At 39.0% G+C, this 24653-nt stretch overlaps 1 protein-coding gene and 1 long non-coding RNA gene across 4 annotated transcripts in view; both read right to left on the reverse strand.

The window, feature by feature from the left end:
- Positions 1-24653, reverse strand: part of ZNRF3 (zinc and ring finger 3) — a 95145-nt gene that overhangs the window by 22119 nt on the left and 48373 nt on the right. For all 3 annotated transcript variants that reach the window (XM_038187660.2, XM_038187661.2, XM_072024456.1), the window contains exon 2: positions 17111-17236. In XM_038187660.2, the coding sequence (XP_038043588.2) occupies positions 17111-17236 (126 nt within the window). The remainder of the gene's footprint in view (positions 1-17110; positions 17237-24653) is intronic.
- LOC139998818 (uncharacterized) lies at positions 324-8135 on the reverse strand. The gene is made up of 2 exons (XR_011803800.1): positions 6291-8135; positions 324-6117 (listed from the first exon to the last, which is right to left on the reverse strand). It is a non-coding gene; the product is annotated as an uncharacterized lncRNA (long non-coding RNA).

Consider the following 24653-nt stretch of genomic DNA (forward strand, 5'->3'; position numbering starts at 1 on the left):
CTAAATGCAATAGGTAATGTGAATAGGCTGAGAATAAAAATAAAAGTCAAATGGCAAGGATGACAAAGATCTAGGAGTTCTAATAAAAAGAGATCAGCTCTGTTAGAATTTATTCAAACACATAGTAGACATTTGACTTTTGTAACTGAACATTGGACGTAGGTGCCTCTAAAACAACTAAAATCATCAGAGATACAATACCCACCTTTTGATTTACCTTTACTCAGCTCCTTAAATACCACCAGCTTCCTACTTTAGCAGAAACCCTTTGCTGAAGGTTACTTTATACTCAGAGAAAAATGAAAACAGAAAGATATGATGTGTCTATTACACATTTTTAATATTTTTTTTTATTGTTAATACATTTTATTGCCTTCATCAATGTTTCTGCAGTGTTTTAATTTGCACAGAGATTGTCACAGCTCACTGAGAAGGCAGACAAAAAGTTACTTTTGAATGTATTTTAGGAGTATTTTTAGGCCTGCTTGTTATGAACTCACTGTTGATAATCATTACCAATAACATGCACATTAAGTACTGTCTCAGATGAAAACATGAAATAATTTACTAGACCCTGCAGTCCAAAGAGGATGAGAGGTGACACATATGACAAAAGTGGGAGGAAAGTATCTCTTCTATATCCAGGCCCAAGGGAATTCTTATTATTACCTCAGAGAATAACAAAAAGATTTCTAGAGCTTTGCATTCCTATCCCATGGGCCACACAAATACAGTAAGGAAGCAAGGTCTTGCTTGATGAGGCAAACTTTCAACCCGAGGGGACAGATAATTATGAAACAGGTGCACTGCTTCCTCTCATTCATTCCAATCAGGCAGGAGGACAGCAACAATCGAGACAATAAGGAGGTCTGCTACTTGCTGACATACTGTCAGGGTTTTCACTGGGATAGGGTTAATTTTCTTCATCGTGGCTTGCATTATGCTGTATTTCAGATTTTTGATGGAAATAGTACTGATAACAAACTGATAATTTAGTTGTTGCAGAGCAGTGCTCAACAGAGCCAAGGACTGTTCAGCTCCTGCTGCCCAGCCAGCAAGGACACAAGGAGCTGGGGGCGACACAGTTGGGACAGCTGACCACAACTGTCCAAAGGGATGTCCCATCCATCTGGTGTCATGCTCGGCAATAACAGCTAGAGTAAAGAAGGGGGCGGGGGAAGGGGGTGGGGGGGAGGAAACGACAACATTTGGAGTGATGACGTCTTTCTTCCCCGAGGAAATATTATACATGATGAGCCCTGCTTTCCTGGAAGTGGCTGAACACCTGCCTGCCACTGGGAAGCAGTGAATGAATTCTTTGTTTTGTTTTGTTTTAATGCACAGCTTTTCCCTTGCCTAGCAAACTCTCTCCATGAGTTCTCACATTTTTACCTTTCCAATTCTCTCCCCCATCCCGCTTGGAGAGAGTGAGTGAGTGAGTGGCTGTGTGGTGCTGAGCTGTCTACACATCTGCAAGGACCCTGCATGCTTGCAGAAACAAACACATCTTAGAAACAAGCATCTCCTACTCTGCTTTCTAGTATGGCCCCATTCCAATAAATGTATTCATTATTATGCAGCATTGGTAAAACCACCATAAGAAGATCCCCATTTAAGAGAAAAATCATACCAACAACATTAGCCTTCATTCATTACATTTACTTCTTTGTCAGAGTCAGAATTCTCTCTCAATATACATCTGCATTTACATGTTGCAGAGAGTAAATAAATTACAGATGAGAGAGATGGACTGAGTCTTGGAACCATAGGTGGGGAAATCAAAGTTCATTAATCACCATTAGCTCTGCCATTTACATCAACATAGTAATGAACTACACATTTATTAAGACAGTAACTCAAACAAGAAGTGTTGGATTCTGCACCTGGGAAGGGGCAACCCTGGTTATATGTTCAGACTGGGGGAAGAGATGCTGGAGAACAGCTCTGCAGAAAGCAATCTGGGGTTTTGATTGACAGCAAGCTGAAACATGAGCCAGCAGTGTGCCTTGGCAGCCAGGAGGGCCAACCGTATCCTGGGGTGCATCAAGCACGGCATTGCTAGACAGTCAAGGGAAGTGACTGTCCTGTTCTATTCTATGCTGGTGAGGCCTCACCTTGAGTACTATGTGCAGTTCTAGGCACCACAGTATAAGAAAGATATAAAGCTGTCAGAGAGTGTCCAAAGGAGGGCAACAAGGATGGTGAAGGTCTAGAGGGGAAGACGTATGAGGAGCAGTGGAAGTCACTTGGATTGTTCAGCCTGGAGAAGAGGAGACTGAGGGGAAGGTGCTGATCTCTTCTCCCTGGTGATCAGAGATAGGACCCAAGGGAATGGCATGAAGCTGTTACAGAGGCAGTTCAGGCTGGATATCAGGAGGATATCACCAAGAGGGTGCTTGGGCACTGGAACAGGCTCCCCAGGAAGTGGTCACAGCACTGAGCCTGCCAGAGTTCAAGAAGCATTTGGACAACATGGTATGATTTTTTGTGTAGTCCTTTGGGGACACAGGAGTAGGACTTGAAAATGCTTGTGGGTCCTTTCTAACTTGGATATTTTATGATTCTAGCATTCCTTCTGTCAGCTTTTGAGGTTTTTCCCCCTTGGTTTCTCTATGAACTAAAAATTACTGAACTTGAGGCATATCTTCTGTTTAACCCAGCCTATCAGACCCAATATTCCATGTCAGAACTATCCACATCATGGAGTTAGTGGTCATTAATCTGCCAGAAGAATGGCATTATGCAAACTGCATAAGGCCAAATCTTTTGTAGTTAATTCCTTCATCAGTTATCTTTGGTCCTCTGAAAAAGGCAGTCAGTCTCTCACATAGCGTACTGGTAACATGTAATCAACACTCACTAGCAATCAATTTGTATATGCTGTGACTTTAAGAAATGTGATTTTTGATGAAAAGGTCCAGTGTCTTGATTTATTCCTCTGGAAAGCCACGTCAAGGGTTTTAACACTATTAATTGCAAGGGAATACAACTAAAGTGAGGAGGTTTTCATCTTCCATCTTGAAGAACTCTATTAAAAACTGAGTAGGGGGTATGAACTGCATGCCACATTCTATGGATTGTAGCTATAAGTGTGCTGAAAAAGGCTCACATAGACACAACTTTAGATTTTCAATATGACGGAAATGGCATCACTTGAAACTGGGCAATAAAATTCAAAACAGTTTTCTGATACAACTGTGAAATCTGCATGGGTCAAAGCTTTTTGCTCTAAGCCAAGTGTAATCTCCTGTCAAGAAAAACATTATACTGGCTGCTAAAAATCAACTGAAGTGGATATCACTATGTAGACGATTTTAGAAATACATCTGGAACACTAACTGCTAAAGTAAGCGTGGATATGTGTTCCTTATCTACCTTTGCCTATCTATAACATACTCAGTTAGTAGAAGCTATTTTTGGGGAAAAGAAAATGTTATTTCATTAGCAGAATAAAACTTGTTTCTAGCCTAGACTCACAATTTTACTTGCAAAAGCATGGAACATCAGCAACAGGCAAAGATATTCCAGTGTAACAGTCTGCTGCACTCTGCTCATCATTGAGAATCTTGCACAAGCCCCACAGCATTACGTCAAATATGCTTTTTCATCACAGCAAACTCACAAACCTCTTTTTCATCTCAGAAATACAGAACACTGACTAACAATTTTTGAACAGTACAGGCATCTCTTGTATCTCCCCTACACTGCTATCAGGTTCAGACAATCACTAAAAATACCTTGCCCCTTGAGCCATCACTGTAGCTAGAAAGTCAGGCGACTGGCCAGTTCTGCAGGGCACAGGAGGAAGGAGAAAAAGAGGAAAATCTACCTTTCTACCAGCAAAAGTTACAAATTAACCAACCAATGCCTCAGCCCTGTTAATGTACAATTCCAAACTAATTCCAGAAACACTGAGTTAAGCAAAGCATAAGCAGGATGTCATTTCAAACCTTTTTTGAGATAAAGAAAAAGGAGCTTTCATATTCCTGCCTCAAAGCAAAAGCACACAGTATCACAACAAGAATGTGAAATCCCAAAGCATCACACTAACATAAAACCTCTTCCTGACTGGAATCCTCAACTCAGCTCCTCTGCCACTCAGATATATTATGTCCTATAGATACAGCATTATATGGCACTATGACAATTGCTTTAGCAATGAAACAGCATAGAAATAGAAAGTGGTATTTTTAAATTTAAAAGTATAATCACCATTAAAAAAAATAATACACCATACTTCTGATTTAAGAAAAAAATCACCTTGTGGTATGTACTCACACCAACAATATATACCAATGTGATCCATACCACTTAGTACTGAGAGGCTCTCAGATAGTGAAAGCAGGAGGAAAAAATGCAAGTATCTCTTCTTGGAAGGAAGAAACATCATGAAAGTCCATAGTCTTGACCAAGTAAAAAGAATATGAAAAAGACATTCAATTAATCCTGAACACAGCCAAGCCTGATGGTTCCATATTTTTTTTGGTGATACATTTCAGTCAAAGGACCCCATTCCCAAAAGTCTGCTTTCTGCTATCACAGACCATTCTGTGGGCCAACAGTCTTGTTGCTACAATAGGTCACAGTCACAGAGCACTGGAAAAGAGCATAGGAGGTGACTATGGTCTTGAACTATGTAACAGCACATTCAGACATTCAGCAAGAAATGGGCACTCATGACAATTGCTGGTAGAAATCCTGCTACGTTTTATGAACAAGGGCTCTTCAAGCTTTTTCAGGGCATGAGAATTCCTACACACAGGAAGGACATGAGAATTCCTACACACAGTTGCCTCCAAAATGTAATAGTCACAAGCTGAGTGTATTTTCAAAATTGTGTAGCCAACACAAATAATACTGCAGCCAATCCAGATAATTCTTAACTTTATCTTTGCATTGAAGCTGTACAGCAAGTAGATGAACTAGAAAGAGCAAACTAGAAGATAATTCAGTAGAGTGTACACAACAGCACGGAGGAGTTGTAAAGTTAGGACAACTGATTAACCTAGACCACTACAAGAAACCATCCTTATAGTACCCAAACTGCATGTATAGTTAGAATGTTAGAAGTTATTTCTATCACAAATAAACAAGGCAAACAAAGAAAAAAAATCTCTCCTTGGTGGTTTAAAAAGAATAGGAAAGGATAGGAGAGGGAAAGGGAGAGGGAGAGGGACAGGGACAGGGACAGGGAGAGGAGAAGTCAGTTGGAAGGGATCTGCAAAGGTCATCTAGTCCAACTGTCTCACCTCTTCAAGGCTAACCAAAAGTTAAAGCATATTAATGAGGGCATTATCCAAATACCTCTTGAACACTGACAGGCTTGGGGCATCTACCATCTCTCTAGGAAACATGTTTCAGTGTTGGACCACCCTCACAATGAAGAAATTTTGCCTTATATCTAGTTTGAAGTCCTAGCACAGCTTTATGCCATTCCCACGTGTTACCTCAGCTGTTTCCCAAACCTGCCTTAATATGCCTTGCATGTACACAGATTTCTAATTCACTTAAAGGTAACATTCTGGGGCTGTTATGGTCCTTCAAAAATGCAGCACAGAATACAAGATCAGAGTCTTTGCACACCTAGTGTGCTTACATGCAGATGTAAGCAGTCAGAACTCAAGCATAAAACAAATGCGTCTCCTGATCTAGTCACATTAAAGAGAAACGGAGTCCCCAGACATAAGCTAATGTCGAAAGAACTATGCCGTAAATCCCTTGCTACCTTACAGGTAAACTCAGTTTTTCATTTTGACATCCACATTTTTCTGATAGCAACAGGGGGACAAGTGGCTGGAGAGCAGCTCTGCAGGAAAGGATCTGGGGTGCCGGTCAACAACAAGCTCGACATGAATCATCAGTGTGCCCTGGCAGCCAAGAGGGCAAACTGCACTTTGGGGTGCATTAAACACAGCATAGCCAGCCAATTCTGGTGATTCTCCCACTATGTTTAGCCTTGGTGCAACCTCAGCTTGAATATTGTGTACAGTTCAGGTCTCCACAGTAGAAACAAGATGTTAAGGTCCTTGAAAGCATCCAGAGGAGGGCATCAAAGCTGGTAAAAGGGCTGGAGGGCATGCTCTATGAGGAGAGGCCGAAGATGCCTGGTTGTCTAGTCTGGAGAAAAGAAGGCTGAGAGATCACCTCGTTATGCTTCAAATTCCTGAGCAGGGGAATGGAGAGGGAGGTGTCAGTCTTTGCTTCCTGGTGACCCATGACAGGACATGAGGGAATAGCACAGAGCTGTGCCACAGGAGGCTGAGACTGGACATTAGGAAAAAATTATTTACCGTGAGGGTGCTGGTCCAACACTGGAACAGGCTTCCTGGTGAGGTGGTTGATGCCCCATGCCTGTCAGTGTTCAAGAAGCATTTAGACAATGCCCTCAATAATGTTTTCATTGTTGGTTAGCCTTGAAGTGGTCAAGAAGTTGGACCAGATCATCTCTGAAGGTCCCTTCCAAATGAACTATTCTATTCTATTAACTGCTGCCTGGGAAACATGACAGATTCTTTTATCTCATTTGCCTCTACAGCTGCGGGACTACCTTCCTGTATTGTATTTACTATCTTAATCATCTCTTTGTTCTCTCTTCCTATCCACAGATACAGAAGCATATGTTCTAACCACATACCACCTTAAAATTATAAATTGGTATATATATGCTACAAGAGGGAAAACAGACAATTACTTTTTGTATTTATATAGGGAGATGGCGAAGCTTTTTAAATTCTTACGATCTTCAGGAATTCCACCCAATTGCAGTCAATTCAATGGGGAAGTACAATATGCCTAAGAAACAAGCTTTACCTTATTGTGGAATGTTCATTTCAACAAAATGACAATTTTGAGCAATGGTTCCCAACCCACAGCTTTAAGCAAACATTTAAATATTTTAGGAAAGAGATGAAACTTCAGATTCAGCTTGTGTGAAATCATACATAAAAGAGGTCTGAGGCATTTGCAGTTATCTATAAAGGTATGCCAACACAACTACATCAACCACAAATTATTTGAAAAGCTGAGCATATTGAGCCAGAACCTCCAGTGCTTCAATTTTTGCCCATTGCCTCTTGTCCCATCACTGGGCACAACTGAAAAGAGCCTAGCTCCATCCTCTTGACACCCACTCCTCAGATATTTATACGCGTTAATGAGGTCTCCCCTCAATCTTCTCTTTTCCAAGCTGAACTAGCCCAATTCTTTCAGCCTGTCCTCATACAACAGGTGCTACAGTCCTCAAATCTTCAGAATAGATCAGATTAGATCAGATCAGCAAGTTCAGAGCTCTCCTCTGAACTTGCTCCAGTAGTTCTATGTCCCTCTTGTACAGGGGAGCCCACAACTGGACACAATATTCCAGGTGTGCCCTCACCAGGACTGAGTAGATGGGCAGGATCACCTCCCTTGACTTGCTGGCAATACTCTTCCAAATGCACTCAGGATACCGTTGGCCTTCTTGGCCACAAGGGCACAGTGCTGCCTCCTGGTCAGCATGCTGTCCACCAGGACTCCCAGGTCCCTCTCTGCAGAGCTGCACTCCAGCAGGTCACCACCCAGCCTGTACTGGTGCTTGGGGTTATTCCTCCCTAGGTGCAGGACCCTGCACTTGCCCTTGTTAAAGGCAAAACAAGATACAAATATGACCAAAGCCCACCACATTTGTTGAAATGAAAGCAAGCATAAGCATGAAAAACTGTGAGTGATTAAGGCCAATTTCACCTATATACCTATCTTCAAATGTAAGAATATGATGGGAATGAAAACTCAATGTCTTCTGCTTAGTGTCATCTGTTTTGCTTGGCCTTACCCTCAAGTACACTAACAGAAAAAACAGTGCTCTCTGCAGGGTCGTTATGTAGCTGCACATAGTCTGTACAAGTATGGTCAGACAGACCTCACATAAGTCAAGGTGAGTTGTCAAGCAGCAAAAGTATTTTCATTTCTACATGTATTAGAGTCAAAATGCTTTAACACATTCCCCTGGAGCTTCTGTATGCTACTGTATATGTATGTAGCCCCTAGTCTTGGAATTCAGTCTTTGAAAGAACAAAGGCTTGTAAAACTCCCTTTGTATCCAGTAGAATAATACTGCTTCAAGTGAGTTCTTCAAACTTGTACTTTATTTTTTAGTAAAAAAAAAAAAAAAAAAAAAAAAAAAAAGAACTTTAGAACATAGAACTTAGTAAAAAGATGCATGGCCCACCTTAGTACTCATTTATATCTGGCAACTTTCTGTCAGTTGGCTAATAAAGATGACACGGAGTCTTACAGATGGCAGTCCCTGGTTTAGGATTAGGTTAGTTTCAAGGTCCCGAACCGCGGTGGTCCTTCGTTGTTAGTTTGTAACTTCTTTCAAGAAAAAAAAAAAAAAAAAAAGGAATAAAAAAGGTAGAGGATTCTTATTACAAAGGGAAACTGGAAACTTCTCTCCACACAAGCAGCGACATGGCTGTATTGCAGAGGCCTCAGGGTAAGGATTAAAGAAAAACAAAATAGAAACCCTTCCATCTCTAATTAGGGTCTTCATTTGCCAAAGAGCCATTCCACAGCAGGAGGAATTACATTCAGCCCGTTGCTTGGATAACGTCTCCCAGCAGGTTGGCTCCTCTGAGCAAGCTACTTTGAGCCAAAAATTTCTGGTTACTTGGAGGCAAGCAGCCTGCATATTGTTTTAACTGGCTTGGCTTTTGCAGACAGTTTTGCTGAAAAACAATCTCCTATTCAGAATGCAGAGATAAAAGCTTTACTTGGTTTGAATTTGTCCCCAGTTTCTTTCTCCCTTTCTTTTTTTAAACATGGGAATTATAGGTTCTGGAGTTTGCATTATTTCTCTCGTAGACATCACTGTTTTTCCCCCTCTAGCCACTTGATTTTTTGCCAGTGAAGGCTGCTGTCTGGAGTCCAGCCATTCATCAGCCCCTACCTCATCATTAACACTGTGGTGCTGGCGGTCACAGCCCACTGCTGGCGACAGGAAATCCTAACTTGCAAGAGGTTAACCACAGCCCATAAACAGCCAGGCTGGCTCATTAGTCCCTTACAGTCAGCTGAAGGGTCCAGACCCTCTGGGAGTTTCAACACTGTTCATGGACTCAAGAGTCTATGCATTCTGTACCCTTAGCAAAATAGCTTGATTTCCTCCTTCCTGAAAAGCTTGCTACTTGGATCCTCTTGGCTAGCTAAGGTCCATCTTTTTTTTTTTTTTTTTCCTATCCAAAGCTAACCAAGTCACTTGAGTATTTTGAAAAATTAAATGTCTGTGTTATATTCTCTGGGCGTACCAATTGAACAAAACAGAGATAGGTCCACAACTGAGACACTAAGGCATAGGTTTAGCCAGAGTTGCATATCCACAGCGAGTGCAGCTAAGGCAAGAGCGATACAAAGGGCTACAAAGATGGTGAAGGGCCTAGAGGGGAAGACGTACAAGGAACGGCTGAGGTCACTTGGCCTGTTCAGCCTGGAGAAGAGAAGGCTGAGAGGAGACCTCATCGCAGTCTACAGCTTCCTCACAAGGGGGAACAGAGGGACAGGAGCCAATGACCAGCAGTTGACTCTCTGGTGACCAGTGATACGACATGAGGGAATGGAGTCAAGCTGCAACAGGGGAGGTTCAGGTTGCATATCAGGAAAAGTTTCTTCACCAAGAGGGTTGTTGCTCACTGAAACAGGCTCCCAAGGGATGTAGTCATGGCACCAAGCCTGTTGGAGTTTAAGAAGCGTTTGAACTGTACTCTTAGTCATATGGTCCGAATTTCTGGGTAGACCTGTGTGGAGCCAGGAGTTGGACTCAATGATCCTTGTGGGTCCCTTCCAACTCGGGATATTCTATGATTCTATGAAATGTTGATAATATATGCCTAATCTGTCTAGAGAATTCATACCACAAATATGTCCAGCTCTAATCTTCAAGAAATAACCTGCTAGAATTGCAAATGGTTTTGTCAGTGAAACGTCTCCCTATGTTTGGTCAAACGTCTCCCTACATTGACCAAAAAGCCCAGTTCATACTCAAAATATTTGCTACTTGACCCATTTGGAGTTGATGCATTGAACTTAGTACAAACATTATATTGTCATGTTATCCAAACAGGAACCTCTATACAATAGCCACCTGGCAATCATGAAGACATGTATAAAGCAGAGAAAGTTTCTGGCAAATTATTTCAGAGGAGTAGGACGTGATGCATTTTTTTTTTTTTTACACCACCCTTTTCTCCTTCCTCCCCTTCAATCTTGTGAAAATCATTGCAAAACATTCCCACTTTAAGTATGCAATTTCTCTAGGATCCATTATTTTCTACCACTGCTGATTTTATCTGCACATCTATTACTCTGTATATCAGAATCCCTCTGATGCAGCTCTGGTTACATTCCCTAGTTCTCCAATTTCTTTCAAAGCCTTCTGTCTTAGTGCACTGAAATTAGGCACGTCACTCATCTGTGAAGTCCTAAATATTTCCAGTCCCTGCCTCCATATCTGCTCCCTATTTTCTTCCCTTTCTGATCTTTTTATCTGATTCTGCTGGCCAGCCTTCTTTTGTGCTTGTCTCTACTCCAACAGGGCCACACTTACTCGTCCATTCAGTTTTACACTTCAAACTTTATTTCTGTAGTTCTTCTAACATGTATGCAATGGTGCATTTTTCCTGCTATTCCATTGGTAGTTTCTGCATGGAAATTAGTGCAGAAGGTCTCTCACAATGTTTGAGAGGTTCACAAAGTATGTAGAATCCACAGACTAAAAGAGACTTAAAATATTTACATGTTATTATTATTTCTTTGTTGGGTATATCTTTAAAAAATTACCTTAATCTTTACTCAGACTGAACTTCTGTTAATTTCCCTGGGATCACTGACTGAGCAAAGACTCCAGTAACACGTGTTGTGCAACAACAGCTGCTTCTTTAGCTTAAGAGAAAAGCAGCTGTGTTCCACAGTTGGTTGGAAAGGAGTGAAGTTGGGGTTGGGGACTGCTGAGGACTCAATTCTAAAAGCAGAGATATATTTAAAGTAATCAATCCAACAATAGCAAATCTAAGGAGTGCCCAGAAGGGGAAACATCAGAGACTGCCTTTCTTCATCAATAGCTGTTGCTTTTCATAACAACGCACACTGAACACAAAAAGGAAGTTAGTAAAACAACATAGTAACAGATTGCTTGCACTAGTTGCTGATGGAAACACCCACCGCCCCAGTATTAAAAAGCGACAGATCTACTTCTTTGTAACTTCATGACCTGATCCAGCCCGTCTTTGCCCATTCCTTTGAGTGCTCCCCTCTTTGGATTTGATCCATCAATTCTTTTCTTTCACATCTTTCACTGTATTATCTATACACAAAAGAAACCTTTCCTCTGTCTCCAAAATTTAATTGGCTTGCTTGTCAGTTCTCCTACCTTTTCTCAACCTTTCCCTTCTTTCTCAAAAGCACTACAGAAATTAAGGTGAAAATTAATCATGCAGTGAGAGGGACAAAGAGAAGGAACACAGAAAGATACATATGAACACAAGATTTCAGCTATAATGATGAGACTGCTGCCTCATGCTGTATCCCTGTGCTTGCCTCCAAACATTTTTCCACATTCTCTGCTGCCAAACACTCACACATGCAACCCTTCTTCCTTTTTCTTTCCCATTCAAATTCCTTTTTTAGTTTGTTAAAACAGCCTTGGTGTTTAGAATGTGGTCTGTTGGGACTGAAGAAAAAGCAAGGAGATGGGAAGCAGAAATGCACTAAGCTTTTGGCAAACATATTTTGCTTTATATGATTTTTTTCTTGTTCAAGAATACACATTTGTCCCTATCAGGAAGATTATGAGGACTATTTCTGTCTCTGTCATTATGAAAGTTCCAGTTCTTCTTGAATAACTGTATTTCCTCTCTTCTGATCTTGTCTATGCAATTTTCTTAAAATTCCAGAGATCATTATGTCTATATGCTGCTGAGATCTGGTTACACTGCTAGTGCTGGGGAAATGAGAAACAAGAATCTCAAAAGATAAATGACACCAAAAATATTTGCACAAATAGAAGTATAACTTCAAATGATTATTGAACATGTTTTATAGTTCTTTAAAATGTATGTTAACTTTTCAGGCGTCCTGGACATTATAAATGGCAATGAAGTAGGGAACAACAAGAAACAATCAGTTAGGCTTTGCAGAACTATGTTCTTCTTCAGTGCTTTAGAAAAATGATCATTCTCTCTCATAATTCTTGAGAACAAATGCAGTAAAAAAATACATGCATAGCAGGAATTAAAATTATATGTACTATCTCCTTTCACAGTTAACTCTAATTTTAGCCACTGCTAAGACAACAGACCATGAAAAATGAAAAATTACAATGAAAAGTTAATGGAGAACATTTTGAAGCTCAGTGTCTTTAACACAAGCCAAGATCCTATTTTTTCCTTCAAAACACACACTCTTTTTGCATCCAAAAACACTGGAATTGATAAACAATGTAATTTGTCTTTTGATCAGAGTTTTGGCATGTGCAATGTATTTCTACCGACAAGTCCACAGCCAAAAGAGTCTAATATTATTCCAAAAGCTTCTGCTGTTTAATAACAATTCCTCCATAACAGAGTATTTGGGAGTTCAAAATAACAAATATTAAGTTTCTACTGCTAACATCTTTTCTTTATCTGTAATTGATACGCATTTAGGTTAGCACTACCATTAGAAAATGCATTTCCTCTAGCCTTCTCCTTTTACTTGTTCCTACTTCCACTGACTCTACACTGCCAACACAAACCTTCATGTAGCCACACAATGAAACAAACAAACAAAAGCTTACAAGTCATCCATTCTATTGGCTACTTTTCACCAAGACCAATTAAATTTTACCTTCTGTTTTGAGACTGCTGCCTCCAAATGAATTTTAAGTGCTTTTTAGACAGTGTTTACAAAGAAGAAACAAACACAGGTTGATAAACAGAAAGCAGCAAATGTCCCCAAATTGTTGAATAGATACTACAAAGTAAATTACTTCAGTGGATGTAAGAAGTTTTCCTGAAGTGACAGTATCTTCTACTGCATGTGCACATCAAAGGGTAGCATGACATTACTGCAGTTGTCACTACTAGTTAGAAATACCCGAACAAGCTAAGTTTTGTAAACATTCATCGCTGGCTACGAATATGCCTCTCATCACTTTTAGATCTTAATCTACTACATAGCTCAGACTAAATAAGTTTATCATGAAAGAGTGTTTGCCTATGTTCAATATGCATTTCCACAATACTGAATCCATTTCGACAAGAAATTATCTGAACTTGATATAACTAACAAAGTTTGATATACATATCAAATTATTAATGATACACAGAAAAAAAAAGGTATGTTTATGTAGTCACTGCAATTCTAATCTGCATACATAATTGTATGCTTAATTAGGCTATGAATATCAAGATATAAAATTGATTTAATTTCACTTGCCTTTGTTAATTTCACTAACTCCAAATGAAAAGGATCAGAAATACTTTTTTTTTTTTTTTTTTTTTAAGTAAAGATGCCACCAATTCTTTACAAACGAGCAAGATATAATTCAAAGTTATTTTCAATCAACAGATAAATTCAGTCCTGGTAAGAAGGAATTTAAAATAGTTTAATCTTCTTGTAAAAAGAATTGAACCCCATTTTTTTTTGCAATAGGTTTGTAGGAAATCAGACAAACAAACAGAGAAAGTAGTAACTTGCCACACAGAACTATATATGTGTTACTATATGTGTTTAGAGCACAACCTACATATCTGAGATCTGTATTTCCTTACCTGAAAATAGCCTCTCACTCAACTAGAATTTACTCAAATCATTGCTCACACACATTAGAATAACAAGGTGGTAATCAAATAGCATTTTTCAGACTTTATTTTCTATGACTAACCATTACTGCTGTGAAAGAGTCTTTTTTTCAGAAAGACACATCTTAAGAGGCATTTTGATAGGAGTAAGTTCAGAGGAAGTTCAGACTGGTTATCAGGAAAAGGTTCTTCACCAAGAGGGTGGTCAAGCGCTGGAACAGGCCCCCCAGGGAACTCATCATGGCACTGAACCTGCTGGACTTCAAGAAGCATTTGGACAATGTTCTCAAACACATGGCTTGATTTTTTGGGTGGTCCTTTGGGGACCCAAAAGTTGAACTCTACATGTATGATCATTGTGGGTCCCTTCCAACTTGGATATTCCATGATTCTGTAATTCCAAGTAAGGAGATGCACCAGCCAATTACTTGCTCATCCAGGTATGTTAATTTAATCAGCATATATTACCCTATAGCGCATTCATGATTCCCGTAAAAACATGACTTATAAGTGCATTGCAGTGTCTTCCCCTCTCTCACCTCCAACAAACTTCCACCAAAAACCTCACTAAGTAACTTCACTGTTAGGACAGGAAACTAAACAGGCCTCCACTCAACAAGAAAAGCACCCATGCTCCCACAGTTAGTGCAGGTGTCTGAGCTCACGATGGGGTTTACAATATTCTTGGATAAAAGTATTGCACAAGTTAAATATAAGCCAGACAATTAGCTTAAGTTCATTCACAAAGTGAGAACAAAACTTCCCATAAGGCCTTCTTGTCTTGGTTCCTTGAGTTTTAGATCACTCTTTATTCACCTACTAACTAACTACCAACTAAACTGTCCTGTCATTTCACATTTGAATACCTTACAAGAATTTTTAAATTTAAACTAACTGTTACACAAAAGGTTAAGAATCATGATTAGACGGTTTAAGGCAGACTCAAGTTATGATGATTTCAGCCCCATCTTCAGTAATATAATCATAATGATGATGTGGCAAAACAAGCAATTCTTCTAGTTAGTATTTGTGTATGTGTTTTTGTAAACAAACTCTTAAAACAGAGATAAGAAGTGAATGGATACTGGAAGAATTGTTAGGAATTTCCTTATATTACAGATTTCTTTGATCTGAAGAAAACAGGAAGCTGTAGTAGCAGGAACATCCTCTCTTTGTTAGGTTCTACTCAGATGCACATCCTTAATTACATATATCCTATGAATATAGAGGAGTCTCTTCAGTAGTCCCTGGAAGAGAAACAAGAAAAAAAACCCCTCCCTGTGGACTTCCAAGCTTGCAGAAGAGGGAAGAAATGCTACTTTTAAGCAAGTCTTCAGTATTTTCTCAGTTTCTATTCTGTACTGAAACAAGTAAGTGATGGTATTGCTAGGGTGTATTACACCATCTTGACAGAAATTATTACTTCAGAAATAACTGGGAGGGGGAGGCAGGGTGGCTGCACTTCAGTATAAGCAGGACACACAGATGTAGTGTGACCACAGCACAGTGGATGCAAACATGCAGCAGGTAACTGTTGCAACACTGCTTTTCCCTTCCTCCAGAGTAAAGTTGCTCTGCTGGAGCATGTGTGCTGGCAGGCAAAGGAAAAGGGGTTTCATTGTGCTGTCTGCAGAGAAGGCAGGAATTCTAGGAGGGGAAAGGTTCCCTTTGAAGCACATGGCACGAAGCACTTCCCAGCGACCATGGCAACAGACTCAGTGGGTTCCCAGCCTGAGAACCAAGTTACTGCGGCCATGCCTCAAAAAACAAAAAAAGTCTGAAAGAAGGAAAGAGAGGGGGGAGGAGGGGTCGGTGTGGGGGAGTGCAAAGCTGAAGCAGAATTAGCCTGGCAGAAACTGAGCGGCTCCCTGATAGGCAAATCCAGCCAATAATGCTTGTTGGGTTCACGGGGTTTCCTTTTCATTTCCAAAGCTTTCTTCTTCCTCTGTCACTCCCCTTCTAGCCCTATTCAGGAGCTCATGAGATCAGTAAAACCAAGGCCTTTGCTTCGCAGGCATGCAGCATTGCCTCAAACAGGGCTGCACTGTGATCAAAGGCAATGTTAAATCACGGCTGCCACACACACCCTTTCCCAATCAGAGTACAGTTTTCATGGGCACTCTAACAGAAGATTTAAAAAAAACAAAACAAAACAAAAAAACTTGTGATTTTATTACACCATATAAATCTGACAAAGAATGATGAGAAATTCAAAAATCTATATGGAAATGGACACATTAAACTCTGTACATCTACAGATCCTATTTAGCAGATGGATAAACACATGAAGTAAAGCTACTAAGAAATACAGGCTAGGGTTTTACTAACAACATCCATAACAACTGAAAACAACAGTAAGAAAAAAGAATATATCTTTGTGCCAGACTTATGTGTCATGGAATTTAGCACTACAGACATCTTTTTGTATTCTCTACCTTCTACTTTGCAAAATTCCTAACTTTCCACAGTATCTTAAAAACATCTGTTTTCCTTCTTCTGCTATTATACAAACCCTCAACATTTACGCTTTCACATATGCATGCATTCTGTCATAGAAACACAAGCAGTAACCTTTTTGTTTCTACCACCATATTGCTCGATGCAAAAGTTCACCAGTATTAGTGATATGACTTTAAATCAGCTACCTTGAAGAAGCACAAAGAAGATTCCAGCAAGAAGAAAATTTGTATTTCTTTGACCAAGACAGTAAGATTCACTTTTATTAGCAATGTCTATCCTGAAATTACAGCAAAGAAGTCTCCTGTAGAGGACTCCTCTTCCCAGAACAGAAAAAAAGAAGAAAAAAAGAAAAAAGAAAAGAGAAAAGAGAAAAAGAAGAAAAAAGAAAAAAAAAAGAAAGAAAAAAGAAAAAGAAAAAAGAAAATATCATCTGAGAAAATTGTGCCTGAGAAAGAACAGTTAAATGCTTTCAGTTTAACTGCTTTTGTTAACTAGATTTCTTTGATCAAGTTAGCATCATATTGGCAGTTCACCCTATTTCTACTCAACTACTTCATCTGCTAAACATCCACTTTTGCAGAAGTCTTTGTTAGGTTCCTGTAGAGCTCAAAAAGGGAAACATATACACAGTTTACCATCACTATGTTTATCAACTGAGTTATGACATTATCCTTTACTGAAGCACCCAGTGTGAAATCAGGCAAAATGGGAATATTTTGTGGAGTACAAGTTTTTTTCTCAATTTATTTATTGATTTTTCTCAGAAAGAAACTAACTCTTCCACAAAACAGTTGCATGCAGCAGTTACCCCAAACTATTCAAACCATATGCCCCCTTACCTTTCCTAAGACAGTGAGGCATGGCTTAGGTTCTAGCTCTGGCTGTTCCAGCTTCACCACTCCTACCCAGCCGTATTCATACAAATCTTCCTCATCGTTGCTATTACACAGTCCAAGTGGATGCATCTGAAACAGAATCAATAAGAAACCTTTATAAAATCAGTGTAATTCAAAGAACATATACAGATAGCATTTGAATACCTTAATTCACAATAAATACACTAGAAAGACTGTAACATAAGGATGCATATATGAAGAATGTTTCTGAAGCATGCTATCAGTTCAAAAGCTTAGAATGTTATATGAGGTCACTGTCATCTTGCTTAGGAAAAATAATTTAAAGATTTAAGATTAAACGTCATTATAAATGATCATCTAAGATACAGAGTATCTTAGATATATAAAGCTCCGCTTAGTTCTTTCCTTGCAAGTTGACAGAAAAGATTCAAGCTCTTTTGCAGAGTCACTCATAAAAGCTTTATGTGACATAGATCCAGAACCAATGTTTGAGAAGCATTATCACTTCCTTTTTTTTCTCTTTTTTTTTTTTTTTTTTTTTTAATATCTGCACAGTATTAACTGTCCTTTGGAGCATGGCTATCATGTTGTTCAAAGTAAGGTTTTTGTGACTATTTTGAAAGAGTCACTAGTTTTTTTCTGAACCCAAGCAAGAGGGAGACATCATGAAGTGAGAAACTTCAGTCTCGTTTTAGATATTTTTGTTTCCTACATCATGCAACAATACCTGTTTCAGATATCCAATGTCTTCCTCCACCCTCCTCCATTCAACATTATGTAGCTACTCTTGTTTTATTAATGGCAAGGAGCTTACTATGCACCAATGTTTTAAACTTTCTTTATCTGTTCCAAGTTTGATATCCTTCATTAGCATAATTTTTGTGTATAAACTAGATTATGGAATATTAATTTTTATACTGTTTACTACACTCTACCTGTTCCCTTTTTTCCTCAACTAAAATATCACATTTTTCAAACACCCTCTAAGAGTTGCCCAGACTGTAACATATATACAGAAAAAGTACTCGGCAAGGAAGTACTTTATCTAGCTCCATGTCTTCTCTTAAATCTTCTCTTTGCCAAACTAGCTAAAGAAAACCACTAACTGGTATTAACACAACAACAATTTTGTCTTCTGCTAGTTGATCATGCTAGAAGATTATATTGTTCTCTAATTTACATACTTATATATCTCATTAGTCCATGCAAAGTAGCACCATATAATGATCACTAATTCTGCCATCTCTTCTGCTTCACCAGATTGTCATCTCATCCTTTCTTTCATGTGTCGTACCTTGTCGTTCATTTTGCAAGCGATTCAATACAATGATAGCTATTTTTATTACTTTGTGGGGCTCTGGCTTTCTGACTAACTTGAGCTGTTACTCTGAAATATGGGAAACATGATGGTGATCTGGCACAATACAGAGGTTTTCCTACCACTCGTTATTAGTAGTACATCTGTATTCAGAAGGAAAAAAAAAAGCCAACACAATACTATGCAGATAGAACAGAATCTTAATTCATCCTTAATTCAACCTTATTTTATTTTTTTGAGCAGTTCAACTGCTTAAAATTAACCTTAAGCTCAGCATCTGGTAGATAAGCCGTTCAGCACAGACATAAAAACAGGGAAGTCAGGCATCAAGAGGGCTCTCTCCAAAATTGCCACTGCATATATCCCAACATAACTAGGCCCAAAAGGAGTCCATGGTATTCTTTAAGTCAACAGAAAGCTTTAATCCATATTAAAATCTAAAGAAACAGCGAACTATTCCCTTGATGTATGCTTTATCAATCAAGCTTTGAAACTACAACCCATATCTAAGAAGTTTTTAGTTTAAAATCCTTGAAATGTATTGGGGCACTTTCCACATGCCTGAAAGGGCAAAACTGAAACCACTACTCAGAGGTGCTTTTATCCAAGGTTACAATATCTGTATACATTACTGAGGGTTTAAAATAACTTCAGAAAGAGCCGCACACATTTTTAGTGGGTTACTGTTACAGAGCAGACAAACAGTAAACCAACAGGGAAGGAGGAACATTTTACTCTGTAATTCAATCACCTCCAAGAAGTCGTGATGATTAAAAGACAACTTCCACCCTTTGTCCTTTCCTTCTGAGTTCCAGTGTAAAACATTTTAGTGTTAAAAAACACCATATGAACAGCTCAGGATCTTTCTATACACAGTTATGAGATTAAAAGACTTGGTCTTTTTTCCTCAGCCATACAAAAATAATGTCTCTATCCACTTTAGTCCAGAAAGCATCTTGGAAGGAGGCCAAAAGAACAGAAAATTCTTTCTGCTGCCACTTTCCTCTAGAATACTGTTTTTCCGTAACAGCTTCTAAGTGTGAATAGGCCTTTAGATCATAGTCACAAAACATATTCTGCAGTTACAATGCTGGAAATCAGAATAAGACCAATGAAGTTAAAAGAACCTCTTCACTTCCTCTTACAAAGTCTGTGCTTTCTTACTTTTAAAAAGAAATTGTTATTTTGTCTAGTTCTGAATGACAATAGTCTCTGACATCTTGTCTCTGACAAGAATGCCCCAAATACTTGAGAAGACAGTCTTCCTATTCAGAGGCAAAAAAGCTGCAAATTACACATAATTCCAAACACAGGAAAATAAGACCAGTATAGAACAACTGTCCTCTGAATATGGTTTTCTAGACAGCTGGGAATTTACAATGTCAGTCAAGCACTCGAGTATCCTAGGTCATGCATCTCACCTTCATACACCAGATGCGTATTCTATGTGGCACAGGGCTCTCAGGCATTTGGCAAATCAAAGCTGCCTTTCTGAGCACTCCTGACTTCCTCAAAAAGTGAGGTGGCCTCAAAAATGACCTGTGCACAGTTTAGTAGTAAAAAATCATAGGCCTGAAAGCAGCAGAGCCCTCAAAACATAAACTACCTCCGTATTTTTATCAAGAACTGGCAAATCACTTCAACAAAAAGCTTTGTTAGACCTTTGGAGCTTCACAGCTACCAATTCCTTATGACTTTAGACTTTGTGAAAAAAAAAAAAAAAAAGCTTTTCAGCCATGACATGAATGTTAAAAATGCAGTTTGGGCGGGGAAGGACAAGGCATGGGACTTAGCAATCAATGCAGTTATCAGTGAACTAATGTTTATAGGGTTCAGGTGAGCTTCATGCTTAGAAGTCTATGGAAGGAGTGAAACTGTTCCCAGAATAAACTGTTTCTTTCATTTTTTCTGCAGGAAGAGGCATACCCCAAAGAGACAAACATGGGAACAAGACAACGAGGAAGATGAATGGTAGTAAAAATATGGAGTAGTCTAGGACACAATAAGGCAACAACCAACCCGTGGCTCCTGGAAGTCCCATTCCAGGTTCATATCGCACACAAAGAGCAGAGGTGTGCTGAAATGTAGACTGCACCATCATTTGATCCTTGTTTCTAGCAGGCCATAAGCCAACAGAAGCTGCTGAGGCTGACTTTACTGGATAATTTTAACTCCAGCCTCATGTAAACCCAAATGGAATAATGAGATAAAAAGGCACTCATCTCTGACAAACCACTAACCACATTCACTGTCTCCATGGTTCTCCAGGATAGAACTGTAGGTCTCTGTCTCCTTTTGTATGAAAAAAAATTGTAGGCAGCTTCCAAAATGGTAAACACTGGCCACTTTTGAAGTGTAAGTTTGCAACTTCCTGCTTTCCAGTCAGAAGAATGTAGAAATAGACAGGATATCCATTGTGTTCTCCCATCCAGCAGAGATACTTCAGCAGGTACATGTTGACCAAAGACCAGCAGAAAATCTTCAGAAAAAAATCCTCTCACCTCATCTTACCAGATTTACCAAGAAGACTGAGTAAGCGCATGCATTAAGAAGGATGGGGAGAGTGCTGTGTGCTTATGGGGCCTTGAACAAAATATGCGTGATATATTGCCCTGAGGCATGTAAATCACACAGGAGGTACGAGGCACTACGTTTGAAACTCAGAGACTGAATTTCAGAATATGCAGTAGAAAGAAGACCAGTATGTATAACAAAATGACCTGTCTATTTGAAAGGTTGCACAAGACTTTAAACTGTACATGGAACTGGAATACGAAGCTGGACTGGATAATTGGTAAGAAAGAGAAACTCTATGAGATCTAGGAAATACCAAGAATTTTCTGGCAAAAGTTGACTTTTACTCAGTATTTACTGATCACTATACTGCACTCTGAAACGCCTGTCGCAAACATCACCAGTACCTGGTTTTTGAACCTAGTCCAAAGAACTAGGTTTCTTAAGAAGTTTCTGAAGTCAACTCTGATGCAAAAATCTAAAAAAATGAATCTCTGGAAAATTTGTCAACGAAGTGGAAAAAAAACGAAGCAGGAACTCATTGTCTCAGGACAGGACTCAGGCCATTCACACAGTTGTATTTACCCTGAGGGAAAGAAAGTTTCATATTCTTGTCCAAACCCATTAACTGTGCCCTCTTAGAACACACATGTACTCATAAGCCATAGAAAGGTTGTACTATGAACTACTTATTAGAAGAAAGCTGTACTCTGGCTAGCAAACAAAAACAAATAGCTGTCATAAAGGAGAATTCTACTTCAACATGGCTGTGATGCTACTACCATGGCTGCCCAAGGACAAACATGACCCAGAGTAAGTGAACTCCATAATATAGTCCAATGACCCAGGCATGGAAAGTTTTCTACGTTACATTTCTTAGCAATACATAGAAGATCGAAGCAGGGAGAAGAATGAAATGTATTAAGCCACCACACATTGGCAAAATAATCTTGCATATAAGAAACCTCAAACCCAAATGCAAAATCCAGTGTAAGCAGCAAGCAAAACAAATAGGGTGCCTCAGGCTCTGTGCTGGCAAATATAGAGAATTTAGTAGGTACATCTACAGGCTATATAATCCCAAGGATTTTGTTGCATAACACTGGAATTTCACCAAAGTAATTCATGAAACAAATTACATTATGCCAGCAGTACTCCCTTGAAGTCTGTATGTTTCAGGAAGGGCCAACTGACATTGTCAAAACATCTTACTGTTCAATTAAAAACACATGCATTGCAAAGCCAAACTGTTCCTAGACTATTTGTTCCTGTGAATTTGAAGATTTACAGGACCAACACAGTTCTGTGTAACCATTAACACATTGAGGGAACTCATATTCAAGTACTCAGTGTCAGTACTGTGAAATTGGCATTGGGAAATGGCATTAGGAACTCAATGCCAGGTTGTACAATTAATTTATCAATTCACTAATCTTATCATGACCAGAACTTGGGAACATGACCTCTGTCCTCAACCTCCATGACTGTTAGTCTCTCTTACTCTGTTTTTTTTTGTGTGTTTCAGTAACAGTACCCTCCTTATCTTCTCTCTTGGTACTCTCATCTGTTCACGTTATTCAGATTTCATTTTTTTTAATGCATATTACTTAAATCTCCACTCAAACCAGATCCTTCATCATCCTCATCCTGATCTCATGGATATGCTGCATGGATAAACTATCAATGGCAATCTGATCGCCTTCCTCAAAATCCTGTCCCTGTCCCACCTGCCAAGAGAAGACACTTGATTCCACCAAAAAACTTTTTTTTTTTTTTTTGCATAACATTTTCACAACAGTTCAAAAATCTGTTATTTTGTTTGTTTCTGCAGGGAATGCACTTCTTTATACATCTACTTATCAGTTCCCATTTTACCTATGCAACTTTCTTCATCCTGAAAACAACAAACCCTATAGTAACCTTTCTGACTCACATTGTTAGTCATCCTTACAGTCCATCACATGTTCACCACTCTGAGCATGCAATTTCTACCCAGAAATCTCTTCTCTCCATAAAATTCTGTCCAGCTTCACATTTCAGCCAATTGTATTTTGTTCACATTTCATATTGAGACTCCAATGCCTAAAAGGAAAGCCAACTTCACTGGTCCATTCATCTTTTTTTTTTTTTTTTTTTTCTCTTAATAACAATTTGCACTAAAAGTGAGGATTCCAGAGGTCCTGAACAAAGAAAAAGAGAAAGGGTACATTCATACCATGCAAAGATCACAAGTGAGCTGCAACCCAAGCAATTAAATCCGCATTGTACATCATGCCACCAAATATTTATTGGCTTGGGTGTAGATGCAGGACAGTCATGTTCACACACACCATGGTGATACCACTATGTTGCTCTGGGGCATGTGCTAAGCTTGGATAAAACCAAGCTGACATTTGGACATTTTACACAGTTCCAGGAGTTTACAGAGACAGCACATGTCAACACTGGCCCTAATTTTGGTTCTACTGAAAACAAAACACCACCACAGCATTAACAGATTCCAACTATACCTCTTCCCTGCCAAGACAACAGTTCTAAGGAATACAAACCAGGTCTGAATAATGAGACTTGGAAAGTCTTAAAAACTTCAATAGCACGCCTTTAGAGAGTCAGCATTACCTTCCCAAATTTTCTTGTTGAAATCTTTGTAAGTTCTCTTTCATAAATCCCACATGCCACAAAACATCATTTTTCTCCTCCACCCTTTGAGCAAAAAACAGCTAAAAGCTTGCTTATGCTGTAATGCATGCCTTTACAGAGCAGCCATGCACCCTTAGTGATAAGACCTTCAATCCCTTCTTGAAGGGCTTCTGGAGGTGTGGAAGTACAGAAACATAGCAAGGCACACAGAAAGTTAAAAATGTGTGCTTTCTGGGTCACAGCAACATAAGATTAGTAACAATAAAATTAAACACGAACCTCTTCACTCAAATTACCTATTTATTCTTCCCATTTTTTTCCTAGTTATGGTTTGGTCTTCCTCCAAATAGAGCTGCCAGTGTTTCCTTCTGTGCTTAATCCTCTATTTGTAATCAGGTGTTCTATGTTCTGACCAACAAGGGAAGAGATACAAAGCACAGGATATTTTTCACTCGTTTTTGATTTTGGACCCCACATTTGAGGTTGAACTGACTTAATTTGAAAAATAATACATCTTGGATTTATTAATAGATACCTTTTTATTTTTCTCATCTTTTCACTGTACAGAGCACAAAAGGTAGATATATCCACTCATACACGATGTACAGCACCAGAACCTGTTGCTGATTTTCATTAGTAATTTGGCATACAATGAATAAACGTAACTCTGTGAAAGCAGATAAAGATTTACATATATTTTAGAGGGTCCTAAATAACTACTTGCATTGTTACATGTAACTACTTACATGATCTGGAACTTGAGTTGATAACACTGCCATAACGACTTCAATGCACTCTATGACAGAGGACTACTGGGGCAGAGAAGTATTACACAATAGTTTCCAGCTCATGAAAAAAAGGCCAGATTACCAGTGAACCTCCCTGCTTCCTCTAAGGTAAAAGACATTCACAAAATTGAAATATGACCTCCTCATTGCCATGAAAGAATATCTGCTATAAAATTCATCCTAAAAAAGTATGTGCTTGCAGAACCACATTTGATATTGCCTGTTTGAACTGAAGTTTCATACCTATTATAAAAAGAAATATACA

This window comes from Anas platyrhynchos, chromosome 16 (assembly GCF_047663525.1).
Source record: "Anas platyrhynchos isolate ZD024472 breed Pekin duck chromosome 16, IASCAAS_PekinDuck_T2T, whole genome shotgun sequence".
Lineage (NCBI taxonomy): Eukaryota > Metazoa > Chordata > Aves > Anseriformes > Anatidae > Anas > Anas platyrhynchos.